At 35.3% G+C, this 15,699-nt stretch overlaps 2 protein-coding genes and 1 long non-coding RNA gene across 4 annotated transcripts; all 3 read right to left on the bottom strand.

Moving 5' to 3' along the window:
* Positions 1–906: 906 nt before the first annotated feature.
* LOC130727442 (uncharacterized) lies at positions 907–1,530 on the bottom strand. Its single transcript, XR_009015284.1, has 2 exons — positions 1,479–1,530; positions 907–1,352 (listed from the first exon to the last, which is right to left on the bottom strand). It is a non-coding gene; the product is annotated as an uncharacterized LOC130727442 (long non-coding RNA).
* Positions 1,529–4,878, bottom strand: LOC130727441 (uncharacterized). Of its 2 annotated transcripts, XM_057578569.1 has the most exons (6): positions 4,526–4,878; positions 3,899–4,066; positions 2,746–2,777; positions 2,117–2,249; positions 1,966–2,032; positions 1,533–1,596 (listed from the first exon to the last, which is right to left on the bottom strand). In XM_057578569.1, the coding sequence occupies exons 2-5, from the start codon at positions 3,944–3,946 to the stop codon at positions 1,997–1,999; spliced, it is 249 nt and encodes an 82-aa protein (XP_057434552.1). In that variant the 5' UTR covers positions 3,947–4,066; positions 4,526–4,878; the 3' UTR covers positions 1,533–1,596; positions 1,966–1,996. The 2 variants fall into 2 exon arrangements, with proteins under 2 accessions (XP_057434553.1, XP_057434552.1); XM_057578570.1 differs by lacking the exon at positions 1,966–2,032 and having other exon boundaries at positions 1,529–1,596.
* A 690-nt stretch (positions 4,879–5,568) lies between these two features.
* Positions 5,569–7,268, bottom strand: LOC130727440 (molybdate transporter 1-like). Its single transcript, XM_057578568.1, has one exon. The coding sequence runs from the start codon at positions 7,218–7,220 to the stop codon at positions 5,790–5,792; it is 1,431 nt and encodes a 476-aa protein (XP_057434551.1). The 5' UTR covers positions 7,221–7,268; the 3' UTR covers positions 5,569–5,789.
* Positions 7,269–15,699: the final 8,431 nt, after the last annotated feature.

Below are 15,699 nucleotides of genomic sequence, written 5' to 3'. Positions count from 1 at the left end.
CGAACTTCACTGTTAACTACAATTATTCAACTGATGTATTTTCTAAGTCATACAATTTTAATTAGTCAAACACTTATATGTCGTTATTATTTTATGTTTTATCTTTCTTATATAGATATATATATATATATATTAATTGTGTTTGATGAGTTTCAAATGTTAATTGTGTTTGACCCCTATCGATTTGCACTTTAACGCAATCTTTACCGTAAAAGATGAAAAGGTGGCTGAAATGTAATAACATATTAAACTGTGAGGGAGATATTTGAAACTAAAAGAAAATATTTATACACAAATTGATTAACCAACAACACTTCACAGTTTGGCCACAGAGTCTTTGTCTTCAAGGAACTTGTTCACAGTTTTGAATCATAAATTTAGGGAGCAATTTATTACCCACATATTTGAGATTTTTCTAAATTCAATAAACAAATAGGAATATCTCTTATTATTTTTCCAAAATAATATATATATATATATATATAGTTGAGAATCAACCCCTCTCAACTTGTACAGGAATATCTCTTATATAAGATATTTTCTTATCTTTAGCTCTAATAAAATAAACAGATAAAAAAAATATTTTGCAAATGCATTTGAAAGAACTATAAATATATTATAGCTTAAATTAAAAAAAAAAACATTTTTCTTTTCTATTACAAATACATTTACCATTTTTTATACTTTTTTATGGGATTATGAAAAAAATACAGTAGTTTGATTTTAATAACACATTTTCAATACACAATTAGAAATTAAATTGATCATCTAGGTAGAAAAAACCAAAACACAATTTGGTATATTAAGCAAACCACAGCTCAATAATCAGACCAACTGTTTCCAATATCCTGCCAAAACTAATACAAAACTAACAATAGGTACTGAACCGTGTGAAACCCATTTAAGTGAATGGAATAACCATATGAACACCACATGGTAAAATATAAAGAAGCGATCCTAAAAAATTAGAACCTCAGGAGCCACTTAATAAGGGATTCCTTTGAAAGACAATGGACCCTGATCTGCAAATTACATAAGGTATAAGAAGGGAAGAAAAAACAAAGAACCATTTTTGGGTTCAGTAGGTCTCATAGACTAAATCTCATAAAAAATTCAGCAAGAAGAGAAAAAAAAACTTAAGAAAATCCTCTTTAGAAACTCCTCATACAGAATCTTTAGTGCTACTGGTGTGTGATCGAGATTGCATTTGTATATTTTTCCACACCCTAAGGACATTAAGTTCAACCATCAGTCTTCCATATGGTTCTTGTTAATTAAATCGACCTTTGATTGGCAAGCACACACTCCTGTACTCCGAGAAGCATCCTAAATCACGTTCTTCTTGAAGCACTCTGATTCAAAATCATGAAGAGAATGATTTTTTTATTTCACAAAATAGCGAAGAAAATGATTAAATTAAATTTTTTAAGAGTAAATAAGAAAAGTAATGATCAAAGTTAAAGGTTGAAGATTCAAACCTCTCCCTTTCTATCAGTTGACTTTGCTCATGATATACTTCTTGATAGTTGCAACCCCAGTTAAAAGAAAGCAGGATAAAAACATTTCTCAGCTTTTGAATTAAAATAACATTCTCCTCTACAACAAAATGGGATCACAGTGAATGAAGAGTAAAAATATAAGGTAATATGATTAATTACAACAAATCATTTTTGTCAGAGCTATTCATCCTAAAATTTATGAGACAAATCAGTAAATCACAAAATTAAGAAGCATAGACAATGTAACAATCCACCATTTGCAATACAAATTCCCAATGTGAAAAGAAAATATCTTCAACTTATTCACTCAAGGGGTTCACCATTTGCACACTAAAAGGATGCACAAATTTGTAGAGGGAGTAAAGAACAATGCACCAACTAAATCAAACCAATTTAAGTATTAATATAAATAGCAATGAAAGCTTCTGAAAGGTGTTAGAAAAAGTTCGACCATTAAAATTAAGACCTGCCAAAAGAAAAAACACAGCTTTTGCCTATTAGAACCAAAACAATCTGACCAGCAAGATCAATACCTGCCATTGAAAAACATATATAGCTTTAGAACAAAACCAAAATTTAAAAAAGAATAGTAAATCTTCAAAATACAGAAACCTAACCTGCAAGGACTTGCCATGTATGACAGTCTTCCACATTTTTTGAACAGTTCTCTGCCTGCATTGAGTCATATCAATCCACACTAAATCTCCAAAGACCAACATGAAACCCAGTTTCTCTGCAATTATGTCCCAGCTGTAAAAGACATACAAAGAAAAGGTTAGCACAATTAAACATGTGGTTTGAGTTGTACTAACTGCTAAGTTACTAACACACACCAGTTAGAAAAGCTAAATTACCAAGACACACAATTCATAGAAAATTAGAAACAAACTATAAAGTAGTTGGTATAGCAATATGACTTGCAAGAAGCTGCTTCATTAACTGGCTACTTAAATGATAAAAAGCTAAATATGCACCGAACATAAATTGTGTAAATGGTGTTGGAGTGAGGGTTGTGTGAGAATTTATAAGCAAAGGGATCTGATCAAAAATTCAAAGGAGAAGAGGTTGTGCATTCCACCTATAACCCTAGACCTAAAAACCTTGTCCTAACTTCAAATCAGAGTGGAAATAACTGATGAACCCAATCTAACCATGGGTAATGGTTGCAAAGCAAGTACCAAACCCCCCAATCTAATAAAAAAATATTAGATAAAAAATTCAAATAAAGGATGAATATGCTTCATACCGAGGCACTTGTGGACCTTTGAAGCCCCATACCTGAAGGGAAAAATAAACAAACAATCTCATAAATGGGAAACAAAAGCTCTAATAATGAAATTCAACTATGCTCTTAAAAATCGTGATACAAACTTGTGAAATTCAATAATGAAAGAAAGTTGGTTATTTACTAACTTAGTCCATCAAAACTGGTTATTTATGGAAACACCATACTCCAAACCTCCAAGGAGGCAACAGGGCAAAGGAACTCAGATATGTAAGTTAAAGAAAAGTAAATAGAATTTCAATGCACTTCGCTATCAGCCATTTAAACAATAGTTTATAACGTTTAGCATATGTTCCTTACTCTACTGTTGCATAAGATAGAGCAGAATTTGATTGCTTGCATGCAGTACATTCATGATAACATGTCAAACTCAACATTTTCATAAAGGTAAGAAATGTTTAGCAATATCATCTTTTCAAATACCCCTCTACCATGAATTGAATTCCATGTGGGCTGACTATTAGTTTGTCCCCAGGTTATTTAATTAGGAGACCTCGTAGGGATGCATTCAAAAGTAGAGTAAGAGGCATTCTTCAAAATATAATATGTACGATGACATGTTAAATAGGTGCAACTATAATGCAATGCATAGAAATATAAATACAGATCTCTTAGGATTTGCTGAATTTTCTCCTGAAAAGTTTCAGGAGAGGTTTTAGCTGAAAAGTTTTAAGCAAACAATTAATTAAAACCAAAGTGGGTTGTCGCATCTTCTGAAATAGAGAAAAAGAAGAAGTCAGTGATGCTGAAATAATTGGATAACCTCAAGGAACACAAAATAAGCGAAGTCACTGAAACTAAAATAATAGGATAAACTTAAGTCAATAAAACTATATAAATATCACAACAATGCAACACCAAACACACAATCTCTAACTTATCTGCTAATTGCCAAGGAACTTATTAATCATGACAAAATTTCCAAGTTCAGTAGCTTACAAACATAACACAAAAAGGTACAAAGATTTCTAATGGAGCATTATTGGCCCAAGTTCCTTTCTTATATTTTGAAAACATTTATTATCTGTTGATTTTGAATTCATTACAGCTCAAATAGGAATATAAAAAGCAGTAGCAAACTAAACAGAAAACAATTTAATCTTGGTTTGATTACCATCATGTTATCCGACAGTCTTTCCCCACAACACACCTCAAATAGCATTGCAACACTCTCTTGTACTTTTATTTCTTTGCTACACTTTCCACTCTCTATACCCTTCTTTTCTTAGTCCCACTTGTCATTCTTCAACAGCAGGAACCCAGAGTGAACAAATCCAATAACCTGAAACAAAAAAAATAACATAAACCAAAAAAAGAAAAGAGTTTATCACTCACCCTTCCACATTCAGTATGCAACTTTCAAAACCGCAGAGCAAAAGGTCAAATGAAGGAAAAATTGACGAAATCACTATACAATGAATCAGCGCTCAAATAGCTTTTTTCATGTCTGCAGATACAGGATAAATAAAAGGACAGGAAGATTCAATCAGATCAGTGAGTGAGATAAAATAGAAGAGGGGGGTTTTGGAGATATGGGAATGGTGAGAATGGGAGTTCACAACATGGGGTACTTATAGCCAAAATTTGAAAGTGAACTGACAATAAACGACCTCAATGAACTGACAATAATCATCATATATACATGTAAAAAAATTATGAACTCTCTATTAACAAATTGGAGTTGTACGAAATATATTCAACAAAATGGCCAAAATTAATTAGGATTGGGATTGATACTGACCATTTGCTAAAGTATTCAACTTCTGCTGATGCATTCAACCATAGTAGTTAGGGTTCTCGTGAGGAAAAATGACAGATGAACAGCGGACGATTTGAGCTGTCGATACGCGATTGATTCTACCATAATCGGCGGCAACGTTAGCTTCAATTACACATCAAGCGGCGGCCGAAAGCAATTCATCATCAGATCAATCAGAAAAGACTCTATTGATGGATTGGTGAGAAGTAGGTTGAAAGAGGAAGGCTAACACGCAAGAACAGCTAGGGTTTGAGATTCATGTGAGGGAAAGCAAGGCTGTGAGAGAGGAAACGAATTCAGAAGGTGATTAGTCGTACAGAGGAGTGGGTAGAAACGCAGAGAACACACGCGATTAGAGAGATAGGGTTGATGACAGATTGGGGAGAAACAGTGCTAAAGTTGGAAACGACGTCGTTCTTCCCTTGTCGAGTTGAAAAAAAAAATAAAAAAACAGAATTAAGTAAAGGAAGGACACGTGTCGAAGGGTAATTGGCGGTTATATAGCTACAGTAGTGGAAGAATAAGAAGTAGTAGATTCCTTTCAAAATGTTTTATTGATTGAAATTTGGTGTAGATCAGGGTATCCACCACCCACAGCAGGGACTAATCCCCTCGTCACGGGTGCTTGTACTGAGCGGTAAATAACTGGCCACAAAATGAGTTTTATTCCCATGAGTGAAGATCGAACTTCCAACCTCATGATTAAGGGATGAAGTGAACTAATCATTACACCACACTTTATGGTTATTTAGTGAAATTTAAAAGATGGTTATGCGTCCTAAAATTTAATTTACACATTTAATTCTTTTTAAAAGAAAATATTTATGATGACGAAACCAATGAATAGAATTCGAATGAAATGTGATGACAGAAAACTTGTTAAACATAACAAACTACTTCAACACATGGTTTGTTGGTTTTGTCTTGCTTGCTAATACATAACATTTTCCTAATTGGAAACACAACTCTTTGGCCTTCGTGTTTAGCAACAATTGAAAACCGCCACTAAAACACATATGTCGTAAGTGAAAATCCATGATTTGTGCATACTAAAAACCATTTTATGCAGTTATCTTACTTCGCATTGTGAGGTAACATGCACCCAAACACATTAACTATCATACATAATGAGTGGTAATTACACAAGATAACACTAGATAAGCAAGTATATGAGGGAGATTCCTGTAGTTTAAGTAGAAGTTCTTGTGAATGCTTGGTGGGAAAAGCTTCACTATCCACTATAGTCCTACCCATCTCTAGAAGTCGGCTTGCTGCTAGTTATCCAAGTCCTTAACCAAAGAAGTCCACTAACAATCATTCCACACAAAAATCCAAGAGCAGCACTTGATCCCACCAGAGAAACAGCCGTACAAATAAGCATCACAAAAGAATCCTCTTTGGTATTGATGTCCCTTGAAGCCATGGCCAATTCAATCCCAGCAAACAAAAGCAGAACCCCCAAGATTCCCACTGGAAATTGGTTGAAAAAATGAGCTAAAGAAGTTCCCAACACAAAACCCAACACCAATTTGGCTGCACCAAGAATTGCCACACACCCTCCACTCCTCCCACCAAACTTGTACTGTCCAGCTAACCCACCAGCACCATGGCAGCTTGGCATGGCCCCAAACCACCCACCCACAAGGTTCATCAAACCCACTGTCACTGAAAGTGAAGTCACTGAGAAATCCTTCCCTGGAAACAGGTCAGAGGAAAGTTTGCAAACAGCTATCACAGAGTTCAAAACTGACAATGGAAGCTGAGGAATTGTCCCCTTGATGAAACCTTCCTTCCATGCATGCTTAGAAATTTTCACTACCTCTATAGAGGAAGGCCCAAATTTGATTTCATGCACCACCCCTGGCCTTCTCACGAAAGCCAAAATCACACCCAACACAAACACTATAAAAGCAGAAGGAATTGAGAAAATTATCTTCTTCACTCTACTACTCCTTTTCCTTTCCCCTTCAACACCCCCCAAATCATAGTTTCTACTAGTTTCTTTACCATCATTTTGATCCTGATCATCACCAGAAGCACCATTCACTAAGACAATAAAACAGACACATACAAGTGCTAAAACCAACCCATCAAATCCAAACCAGTGCCGATTCTCCAAGGCTTTAGACTTAGGCAGATTCTGCACTTTTCTAACATATTTCACAGCAGTGAAGGCAAAAGACAAGCCCTGTGCGAGCTGAATCCCTCTGACAACGCATAGAGGAATGAGCTTGTAGGCCAACTGCATCAACCCTGTACAACCCAGAACCATCAACACGGCTCCGGTCAATATCCCGGAGGCCATGATCTCCGGCACGGCGAAGTTGGGGTCGGAGAGGGCCTCGGCGGCGATGGACTTCATGGGCTGAACCGGCATGGGGACGCCGTAGATTGCGCCGGTGATGATGTTGTACATCCCTGTGAAAATCAATGTGGTGCCCAGGTTGAGGTTTTTGGCTAAGGTGAGTGAGAGAACGATGGGTATGTAGGTGCCGAGGTCGCCCATGGCTCCGTTGAGTTCAGCCCATGTTGAGTGGAGGATTAAGTTGCGTTTTAGTTTCTGTACGGCGGAGAAAGCGGTGGTTGGAGGGGTGTCAGTGGTGGCGGCGGTGGGAAGCTGCAGAGCTTCTGGGTCTGTGGTTGAAAATGGAGGAGGGTTGGGTGGTGATGATGCCATGTGAGATGAAGTGTGTTGTTGTGTTGAAGCAGAGAATGTGGGAGAGAGAGCCACGCATAATGGTGAGGGAAATCTCTCTATTTATAAGGGTCCTAGAGTCAGCATGGAGAACACGTTTCATTTTTATTTTTTCTTTAACATCGAAAAGATAAATTGAATCCGCAAAAAATCGATCATTGGACCTCCCCGTACTCAACTCATATATACTCAACTCCTACCACTTGAGCTATCCTATGGGGACAACACCTTTCACTTTGATTAAGCGGTTTCCTTTTTTAATGGGCTTCTAAAAATGATAATAGAAATTTTTTTTATTGTGGAGATGAATTGAGGTGCCTACTAGGGTGGCAACTTTTTTTTGGTCTACCGATGCACCAGACTTAAACACTATTAGATCCAAGAATTTTGGAATATTATTTAATTGAACGGTTAGGATTCGATGATGATTAAAAGGGCAAAAATGGAAATTGTCAGCCTTACTTTTTCTCTCTGCTCTTGGCGTCCCTTCACAGCTCCACCTTCCCACCCTTTTCCATTCCCCCTGCTTCCCTTCCACCCTCGATCTCGCGGCCTTCTGAAACTTGAAAACCCATAAATAGAAACAAGGGGGAAGAAAGATTGAATCTTCACACACACACTTTTTTCATGCACCCCGATCTGTTTCTAAGGCGCATCCATGGCTGCTATATATGTTCCTCGGCGAGCTATCTCCTCTTTGGTCTCGGTCTTTTCTTCTTCTCTCAGTCTCATTCTTGGGCATTTTGCTTCAACGCTTGACTTTTGGGTTTCAGGGTGAAGTGTTTGGTGTTGGCTAGGGTTTTGAGATGAGGTGTGCTAGTTCGATTTAAGGTTTTGGATTCAGAGCCTTATTCATGATCTGGGGTCTGGTACGTCGTCGATGCTCAGGAGGGGAGAGTGACGATTCAAGAAGGAAGATTCGGACGGATAGAGAGGTGAAAGCGTCGGATTTCTTTAATTAAAAAATAAGGTAATCAAATGTAAGGTATTTCAAAGATGTGAACTTTGATTGAGAAATTATCAGTGTTTTTGCTGCAACATTACCAGTTCAGATAAAAAAAAAACAAAGGTGACTGATTTTGGGGCTGTCACGGTGAAGGGGGTGGAAAGGAAATGAGGGTGGGTGTGAGGGATAAGAAAGTCGTGGCGGTAGTCGGCCATGAGGAGGTCGGTGGTTGGTGGGAGAACCATTGTAGCAGAAGATGGAACACCAATGGTAATTTGGGAGCAGGTAGGGAGGGGAGAGGGGAAGGGAAAAGAAGAAAGAGCGAAAAAAGTCTAAAATACCCCCATGGTGCACCGGTGAACCAAACAAAAAGTTGTCCACCTTAGTGGGCATCATTAATTTTAATAAGAGAAAAAGTTTCATGCACATATAGTGTAAAGTTTTTATACATCATCAACTAATTAGACTTCGTGAATGTGAAAAAGATGGATTTTTTATTTAATTAAATTGACTGACATGGTAAATCTTTGAAATTTGATTGGTTGACAGTGTAAAAAAATCTTTACATTGTCAATGCATTAAAATTAAACTCTTTTAATAGTAACTTGTTTGATGATATCTATAGTAGAAGTTGGATGCAAGAGTAAACTTGAAGAGTTTGTCAAAATTATTCCAAATAAATTCAGGATCAAATCATTTTATCTTATATAGTCTAGTAACATTTTGATATGTGTTTTAAAAAAATTAACTTATGATATGTATTAAGATATTATTGAGTCACCTAAGATTAGAGTGATATAGTACTTGAAGTAATCGGACAACTCCAACTTACAAAAATAGATTAAAACATACTTATAGGAAGATGGTGAAGAGAATAATCAAAAGTGATTAAAAAGTAAAAGATAATAAGCGATGTAAAAGGTAGATGTGGATAATCATAATCTAATTAGACCTACCACGTAGGTCGATGACTTGATAAAATTCTGCTAATGCAGACATAGATTTGGTGAAATGTATTTTTTGAATCAGATTTGGTGTAATGTAGGGTATCACTTATAACACTAAAGATATATTTTCATTCAAATGTGTTGAGAATTCAAGTGCGGAGTTGAAGTCCCACCTTGGTTAAGTTTGGGTGAGGAGAAGACTTTATAAGAGAGGTGACCCATAAACCTAATGCCTTAAGGTTTTGGGTTAAGATGTGGTGTCCAAGATCTCCTTGGTGTCTCCTCTCGGCCTTGGCCCATGGGTCCTCGTTGTGACTCTCCCCAACAAGTGGTATCAGAGCCGATTGTTCGTGGGATCATGACGGCTCCTTGTGTCGAAAGTCATCCTAGCAGTGTGGCTAGGCGGCAGGTTCCGCTGGCAGCGAACTGCGGTGCAAGGTGGATATATAGCTTCCGCAGACGGGAGGATCATGGGTGATGTGGTTGAGGGACTCACACTTGAGGGGGAGATTGTTGGAATCAAGTGTTAGAGTCAAGTCCCACATCGGAAAAGCCAAGGTAAGAGGGAGAGTTTATAAGGAGATGGACCCATAAACCTAATGCCTTAAGGTTTTGGGTTAAGATGTGGTGTCCAAGATCTCCTTGGTGTCTCCTCTCGGCCTTGTCCCATGGGTCCTCGCTGTGACTCTCCCCAACAAGTGGTATCGGAGCCGATGGTTTGTGGGACCATGACGGCTCCTTGTGTCGAAAGTCTTTCTAGCAGTGTGGCTAGGCGGCGGGTTCCGTTGGCAGCGAACGGCGGTGCAAGAATGGATATGCTTCCGCGTAGGGGGACCATGATAATGTGGAGGTGACTCGCACTTGAGGGGGAGATTGTTGAGAATTCAAGTGCGGAGTTGGAGTATCACATTGGTTAAGTTTGGGTGAGGAGAAGACTTTAAAAGAGAGGTGACCCATAAACCTAATGTCTTAAGGTTTTTGGTTAAGATGTGGTGTCCAAGATCTCCTCTCCTCTCGGCCTTGGCTCATGGGTCCTCGCCGTGACTCTCCCCAACAAAATGCATATTTTATTTATAAATAGACATGAGTTTTGTAAATTGTAAGTTTTGTGTGTGTCGAGCGTAGTAAAGGTCATTCTTTAAAAGCGTCTCTTGATTAAGAATTGAACTTTTAATATCATAAATCAGAAGTTAAAACAATCACTTTTAAGATTTGACGGAGTAATTAATCTGCCAATTTTTTTTTTCCTGGAGAATATACTTGCATTTGCACATGTGTTTTGTAAAAGCAGAAAGCATGATAACTTAATTATGACCATTTCCATGGTCCATAGATAACCATGTCATGAATTCATGGTAGATGCCATATAATGATATTAGCCAATCGGATCACTGATCATTCGGTATATTTATAGATGTTTAGTCAGATTCACATTTTTACAACTCATAATCAAGAATCAATTCTTCCACTGCAAAAGTGAAACTTGGAAACCACAGGGAATCCAAACACTTACTCGCATTGTCAAATATTGTCACGTAGGTTCTTTTCACTTTATTTATTGTCACAACTCACAAGTATTGTCACGGTATAGCTAGTCAAAATCAAATACTTTTTATACAACTTTCAATTTTTACTGGTTCATTGGCATCGTGTTTTTTAAGAAATAAAAATGGTTTTTAATTTAAACATAATTCAATTAATATTTCAACAATTTTAAAAATAAATTATATATGAAAGTTAAACACTATTTTTTTAAACTCACAAAATATAATAATGATTGTCTGCATGTATATATATTTTGTTATATTTTATATTACTTAAATATATAAATATCTGTTAGAAAATTATGAATTATAAAAAAATTATGGTTGAAATTAACTTACTTTTACTTAATTTTGATATTTGAGATATATCGTTATTCACTAATCTTTTTGCACAAATTTTTAAGTCATGTTTTGTGGTCAGGATATTATAAGATATAATATAATAGGAGTGTTAGTAAATAAAAAATAATAATATAAGAGCACAATAAAATAACATAGCATTGACCGTTCTTATTGTCCAAGTTCATATAGAGTGTGTTTGGATGAGGTTTTTTTTTGGTAGTGTCAATTTTTTAGGGAATCTAAAATACATTATCTTGAAATACATTGTTTGTGTATTTTATTTAAAAGGAATTGAAAAATCCATGACAATTAAACTGAAATTATTACTAAATAGATTCAAATAAATTGAAATGACCCAAAAAATGATGGAATTTCAAATTCATATCTTCTTTCTCATATACCCCCCCCCCTCTCACCCGAATGTCCCTGCTTACCCAATTTGTTTAGGTCAACTCAACTTGTTCGGTTTGGTCCGGCTCGTTCAGATCTAATTTAGTGTTTAATATTTAGGGATTTGAGTTTAGGGTCGAGTTTAGCTTGGCCCGAATCATTCAAGTCATCTTAGTAATTCTAGTCGACCTCTCCCATTCAAGTTGGCTTGACCCGCTCAATTCGGCTCAGTCTGTTAAGGTCAGCTCAGTCAATTTAGGGCGGCTCAATCTATTCATGTCGAGTTTTATATTATGATTAATGTAATAATACTAATTAAGTTTAAAAGGAAATATTTGGTTTATATTAACAAAATTAGATATAGGTAATTCAATTACATCTCATAAATAAAGAATTTACGATCGAAATCATTTCAATCATTTTATCCAAAAAAAACGAAATTTGAAAATCCAGAAAAAATTCAACTGAATTTTCTCGCAGTTCAAATTCTTTGGATTTCTCAATTTTCCCATCAAACACTTAGTTCCCACACCAATCTTATTTTCATGCATCAACTAACCCAACTATGAACTCACTATTATTCTCTAATTCACCAGTATTACTTGCAATGTCTCCCCTTGGATCTACGCACCCATTCCCATTAATGTCCAATCAAAGCACAAAATATTGCTTGTTGCCACTGTCAACAGGGATCTAATGTCAATAAGAATTTTTTAACATCCATGATTAAATTGAATCATCATCTCCCTCATTGACCTATTTGTCACATCCGCCTCAAGCAGCTAGCACCCCCACCTTATGGTAGACAATGCCATGAATGGCAAGAAGATATCATTTTAAAAACACAATGCTAATTCAAGACACTGTGCTCATCATTTCTGCGGGTACTTTTTAGATTGAAAGAATGTTTGCCACAATCGATATACTATAAATAAATTAACAGTGAAATGATAAAAATGAGAAAGAAATATGCAATGAGAATTTAATAAACAGATTTATTTGTTATCCTTGAATTTCTCAGAGCTTGCCATAAAATATTTAATTTCTTAGAGCTAGCTAGCAATTAAAATATCATTTCTGTAATTATGGACGTAAGTGTTGACTTATGTTATGATTAAGTTACTTAACTAGCATAATCAATTGGTTAGTATAGTTTTAGTTTAGTTAATTAATACTATGATAATTAGCTCGTTATTAATGCATATATAGGGCCCGCTTCATTATTATCCATTTCTTTTTTCATGAAATCCTATCGTATCCTATCATATCATATACCTATATACTCTCTCTGTTCCTATTTATAAGAACTAAATGAAGGGTATAACTTGGTCATTTTTATAAGAACCAACTCAAATTTCAAGATGCAATAGTTATTTTTTGGCAACAATACTCTCATTTAATAGAGGTTTCTCTTTCTTTCCACCATGCAACTCATTAATGATATATAGAAATTAAAAAAATAAGTTGGGGTAGTTTTGGAAAGTTGAAATAAATTTAAACAAATTTAATACTACCTACCACTTTATTAAGGGGCGTGATATGTTAGTTTGGTTCTTATAAATAGGAACAGAGAGAGTACTATTTTCGAAACAAAAAAGATGTAACTTTGACAAGTGTCACCCCTCATTCTATGTCTTTCTTTATAAGTTTTCTTTCTCATACTATAATTAGTAGGTAGATGATGTCATATTTAAATATTCTGATTTTTAATAATTTAATATTTTCAAAAATAATTAATTTATTAATATTTTATTTAATAGTTATTAATGACATTAGAATAATTAACAAAAGTCAATTGTGAATTTCTTCAAAAATAACTATTGTATTAATTTGACATTTAATGATTTTTATTAACATTAGAATAATTGATAAAAGTTAATTGTGATTTTTCTACCATTAAGATATTTGTTGACAAAGTTTTTTTTAATGATTTGGTTATGAATGTAATATCTTACATTCAAAATGCTATCAAAAAAATGTATATCAAATAGTTTTAAAGAATTGATTCTGAAATTAATAAAAAAAAATGGATATTTTTGTATATACATTTGAGTGATTAAAATGGTTTTTGTATGTTGATTTAAAGCATAACAAATCAGGAAAAAATAAAATTAAAATGTAACTAGGATTATAAAAAAAAACTTAAATAGGTAATATATACGTATTTAAAAAAGAAAAATGAGGGATGAAATATAAAAATGTATGATGTAAATCGACAAAGTACTCTTATTTCATTTGTGCATGACGCGAAATTAATACTAGTATATGACTAATAAGCAATTTGTAATCCATATATTTTGTGTCATTTTCGTTTCTTCTTTAATCCATATATCTTCTTATGATTTAAGACAATTTATTATTTCTAATTCACATGGTATATCTGAGAGCATCCACCATGAAGATTTCTTCGTCTACCGGATGCTGATTTTGGTTTAGTTTCTTAATTTATTGGTCAAGTTCCGAATTCTTTCTACACTCCTAATTTTATCCGTTAGTCCTAGTATGATAGTTCAAGTAGTAAGAGTTAAAGACATATGAGTTGGGTAAGGGGAGGTTCAAGGATCGATTCCTGATGGGTGCAAATTATCTTTCCAATGTAAAGAAAACAAAGATTTTTATTTATTTATTTATTAATGGAAAAGACAAAGATTTTATCGGTTAAGTTTAATTAGTTATTGAGATTCAATGATTCTAAATTCATTGATTCTGAATTAAAAAAAAAATTCATTGATTCTATTAGTAGAATATCATGTTCTCAAACTGGTGGACTTAATGCCGCGGGGAAACCGCACCTAAAAAAAATCAATTTTTTTGTTCATTCCTTGCCATAGTTCGCCTTTCTTTTGTCGACGTCGACGATCTAAATTGTCGCAAAGACAATTCCATTTTTACATTTGTCGGTGGCGGCTATTTCAATCATTGCTAAAACCATCATAGAATGTATTACAGCAGTAGTAACTTTGGCGATTAATAAACCACCCCAAAGTGAACTACGACGATTCGAACCGTCACAAAATGGGTAAATGGTCATTTTGGTCCTCAAAAGTGTCAACCGACTTCACATTCGTCCCTGAATGAATTTTATTCACCTCGCGGTCCCCCAAAGTGTCAAACGTCCGTCACTTTAGTCCTTGACGTTAAAATACACAAACGGACGTTAACAGAAGGTTGAATTTGAACGTTGGGAAGTTTGAAATGTTTCAATTTAGTCCTTGATCTGAATTTTTCCCCAAATTTAATTAATAAAAAAAATAAAAACCACAAACCCAGCAACAATGATGAATCTTCATCTCCTTTATCATGAAATAATGAAACCTCAGAAAATCTCAAAACCTCTCACACTTAAAATAAACCAAAAACATCTTCAACACCTTAAAAAAAGAGAAAACAAATACTCACACATAGAAACACTCTAACACAAAGTTTCATTTCACATCTGAAACCATATAACCCCTAGATCTCTGCATGCCCTTCCTCTTCTTTGTCGACACAAAATCGCACCAAAGCCATGCATAAAGATAAGAACTTTGACCCATCCACCAAGAGAGAATGAAATCCAAGCCCCAAAGCCTCCACCTTGACAGAGAAACGAATGTGCAGGGTTCTCTTTTTCTCTGTTGTTGATTGTTGTTGTTGCGACGAGGGGTCTGGGTTTCACAGCGTGGTTGCGGTGATGACTCAAACGAGAAGCACAATAGCTCAATAAATTCGAGGTTTATGATGGGGGTGGGTTGGGCGTTTGGGATTTCTAACTCTCTACTGTGAATTAGGTTGGAGTTTTGAGATATTTCGCTATGTACTGTGATTCTGGTTGTGGCTTGATGGTGGTGGATGAACCAGGGTTACGGTGATGAACAGTTCTAGCTTGGTTGTGCATAAATCTCCCATCTTGATCTGCCTGCAGCATAACCCAATTTGTGGTTTGCATAGAAGGACCCAATGGAAGACCCAAAACCTTCGAGCTCCACCTACAATGGTGAAACCCCAAACCCACAACCTTCGAACTGTTGGCTCTCTTGATGGATCTGAAAGGAGAAGAAGAAGAAGAGGAAGAGCCAAAACCAGAAGTTTAATTGAACCCCAATCAAATTAATATTAGAAATTTGAAGGTTAAAATGTTTTTGCACCTCATATTTGCAACCCCTGCACCATAAAACAAAAGTACAACTTTGATCTGCTGGCGTTTGTCAGCATGGATTCTATCGATTGTGTATTTGTGATTAGAAGACAAGATATTTCTTGTTTTTCATCACAAGCTTTAACGAAAAAATATTTGAAGAAGAAATGCATTA

Source organism: Lotus japonicus, chromosome 1 (assembly GCF_012489685.1).
Source record: "Lotus japonicus ecotype B-129 chromosome 1, LjGifu_v1.2".
Classification (NCBI taxonomy): domain Eukaryota; kingdom Viridiplantae; phylum Streptophyta; class Magnoliopsida; order Fabales; family Fabaceae; genus Lotus; species Lotus japonicus.
The sequence above is the reverse complement of the archived record's forward strand: the minus strand, read 5'-3'. Positions and strand labels throughout refer to the sequence as shown.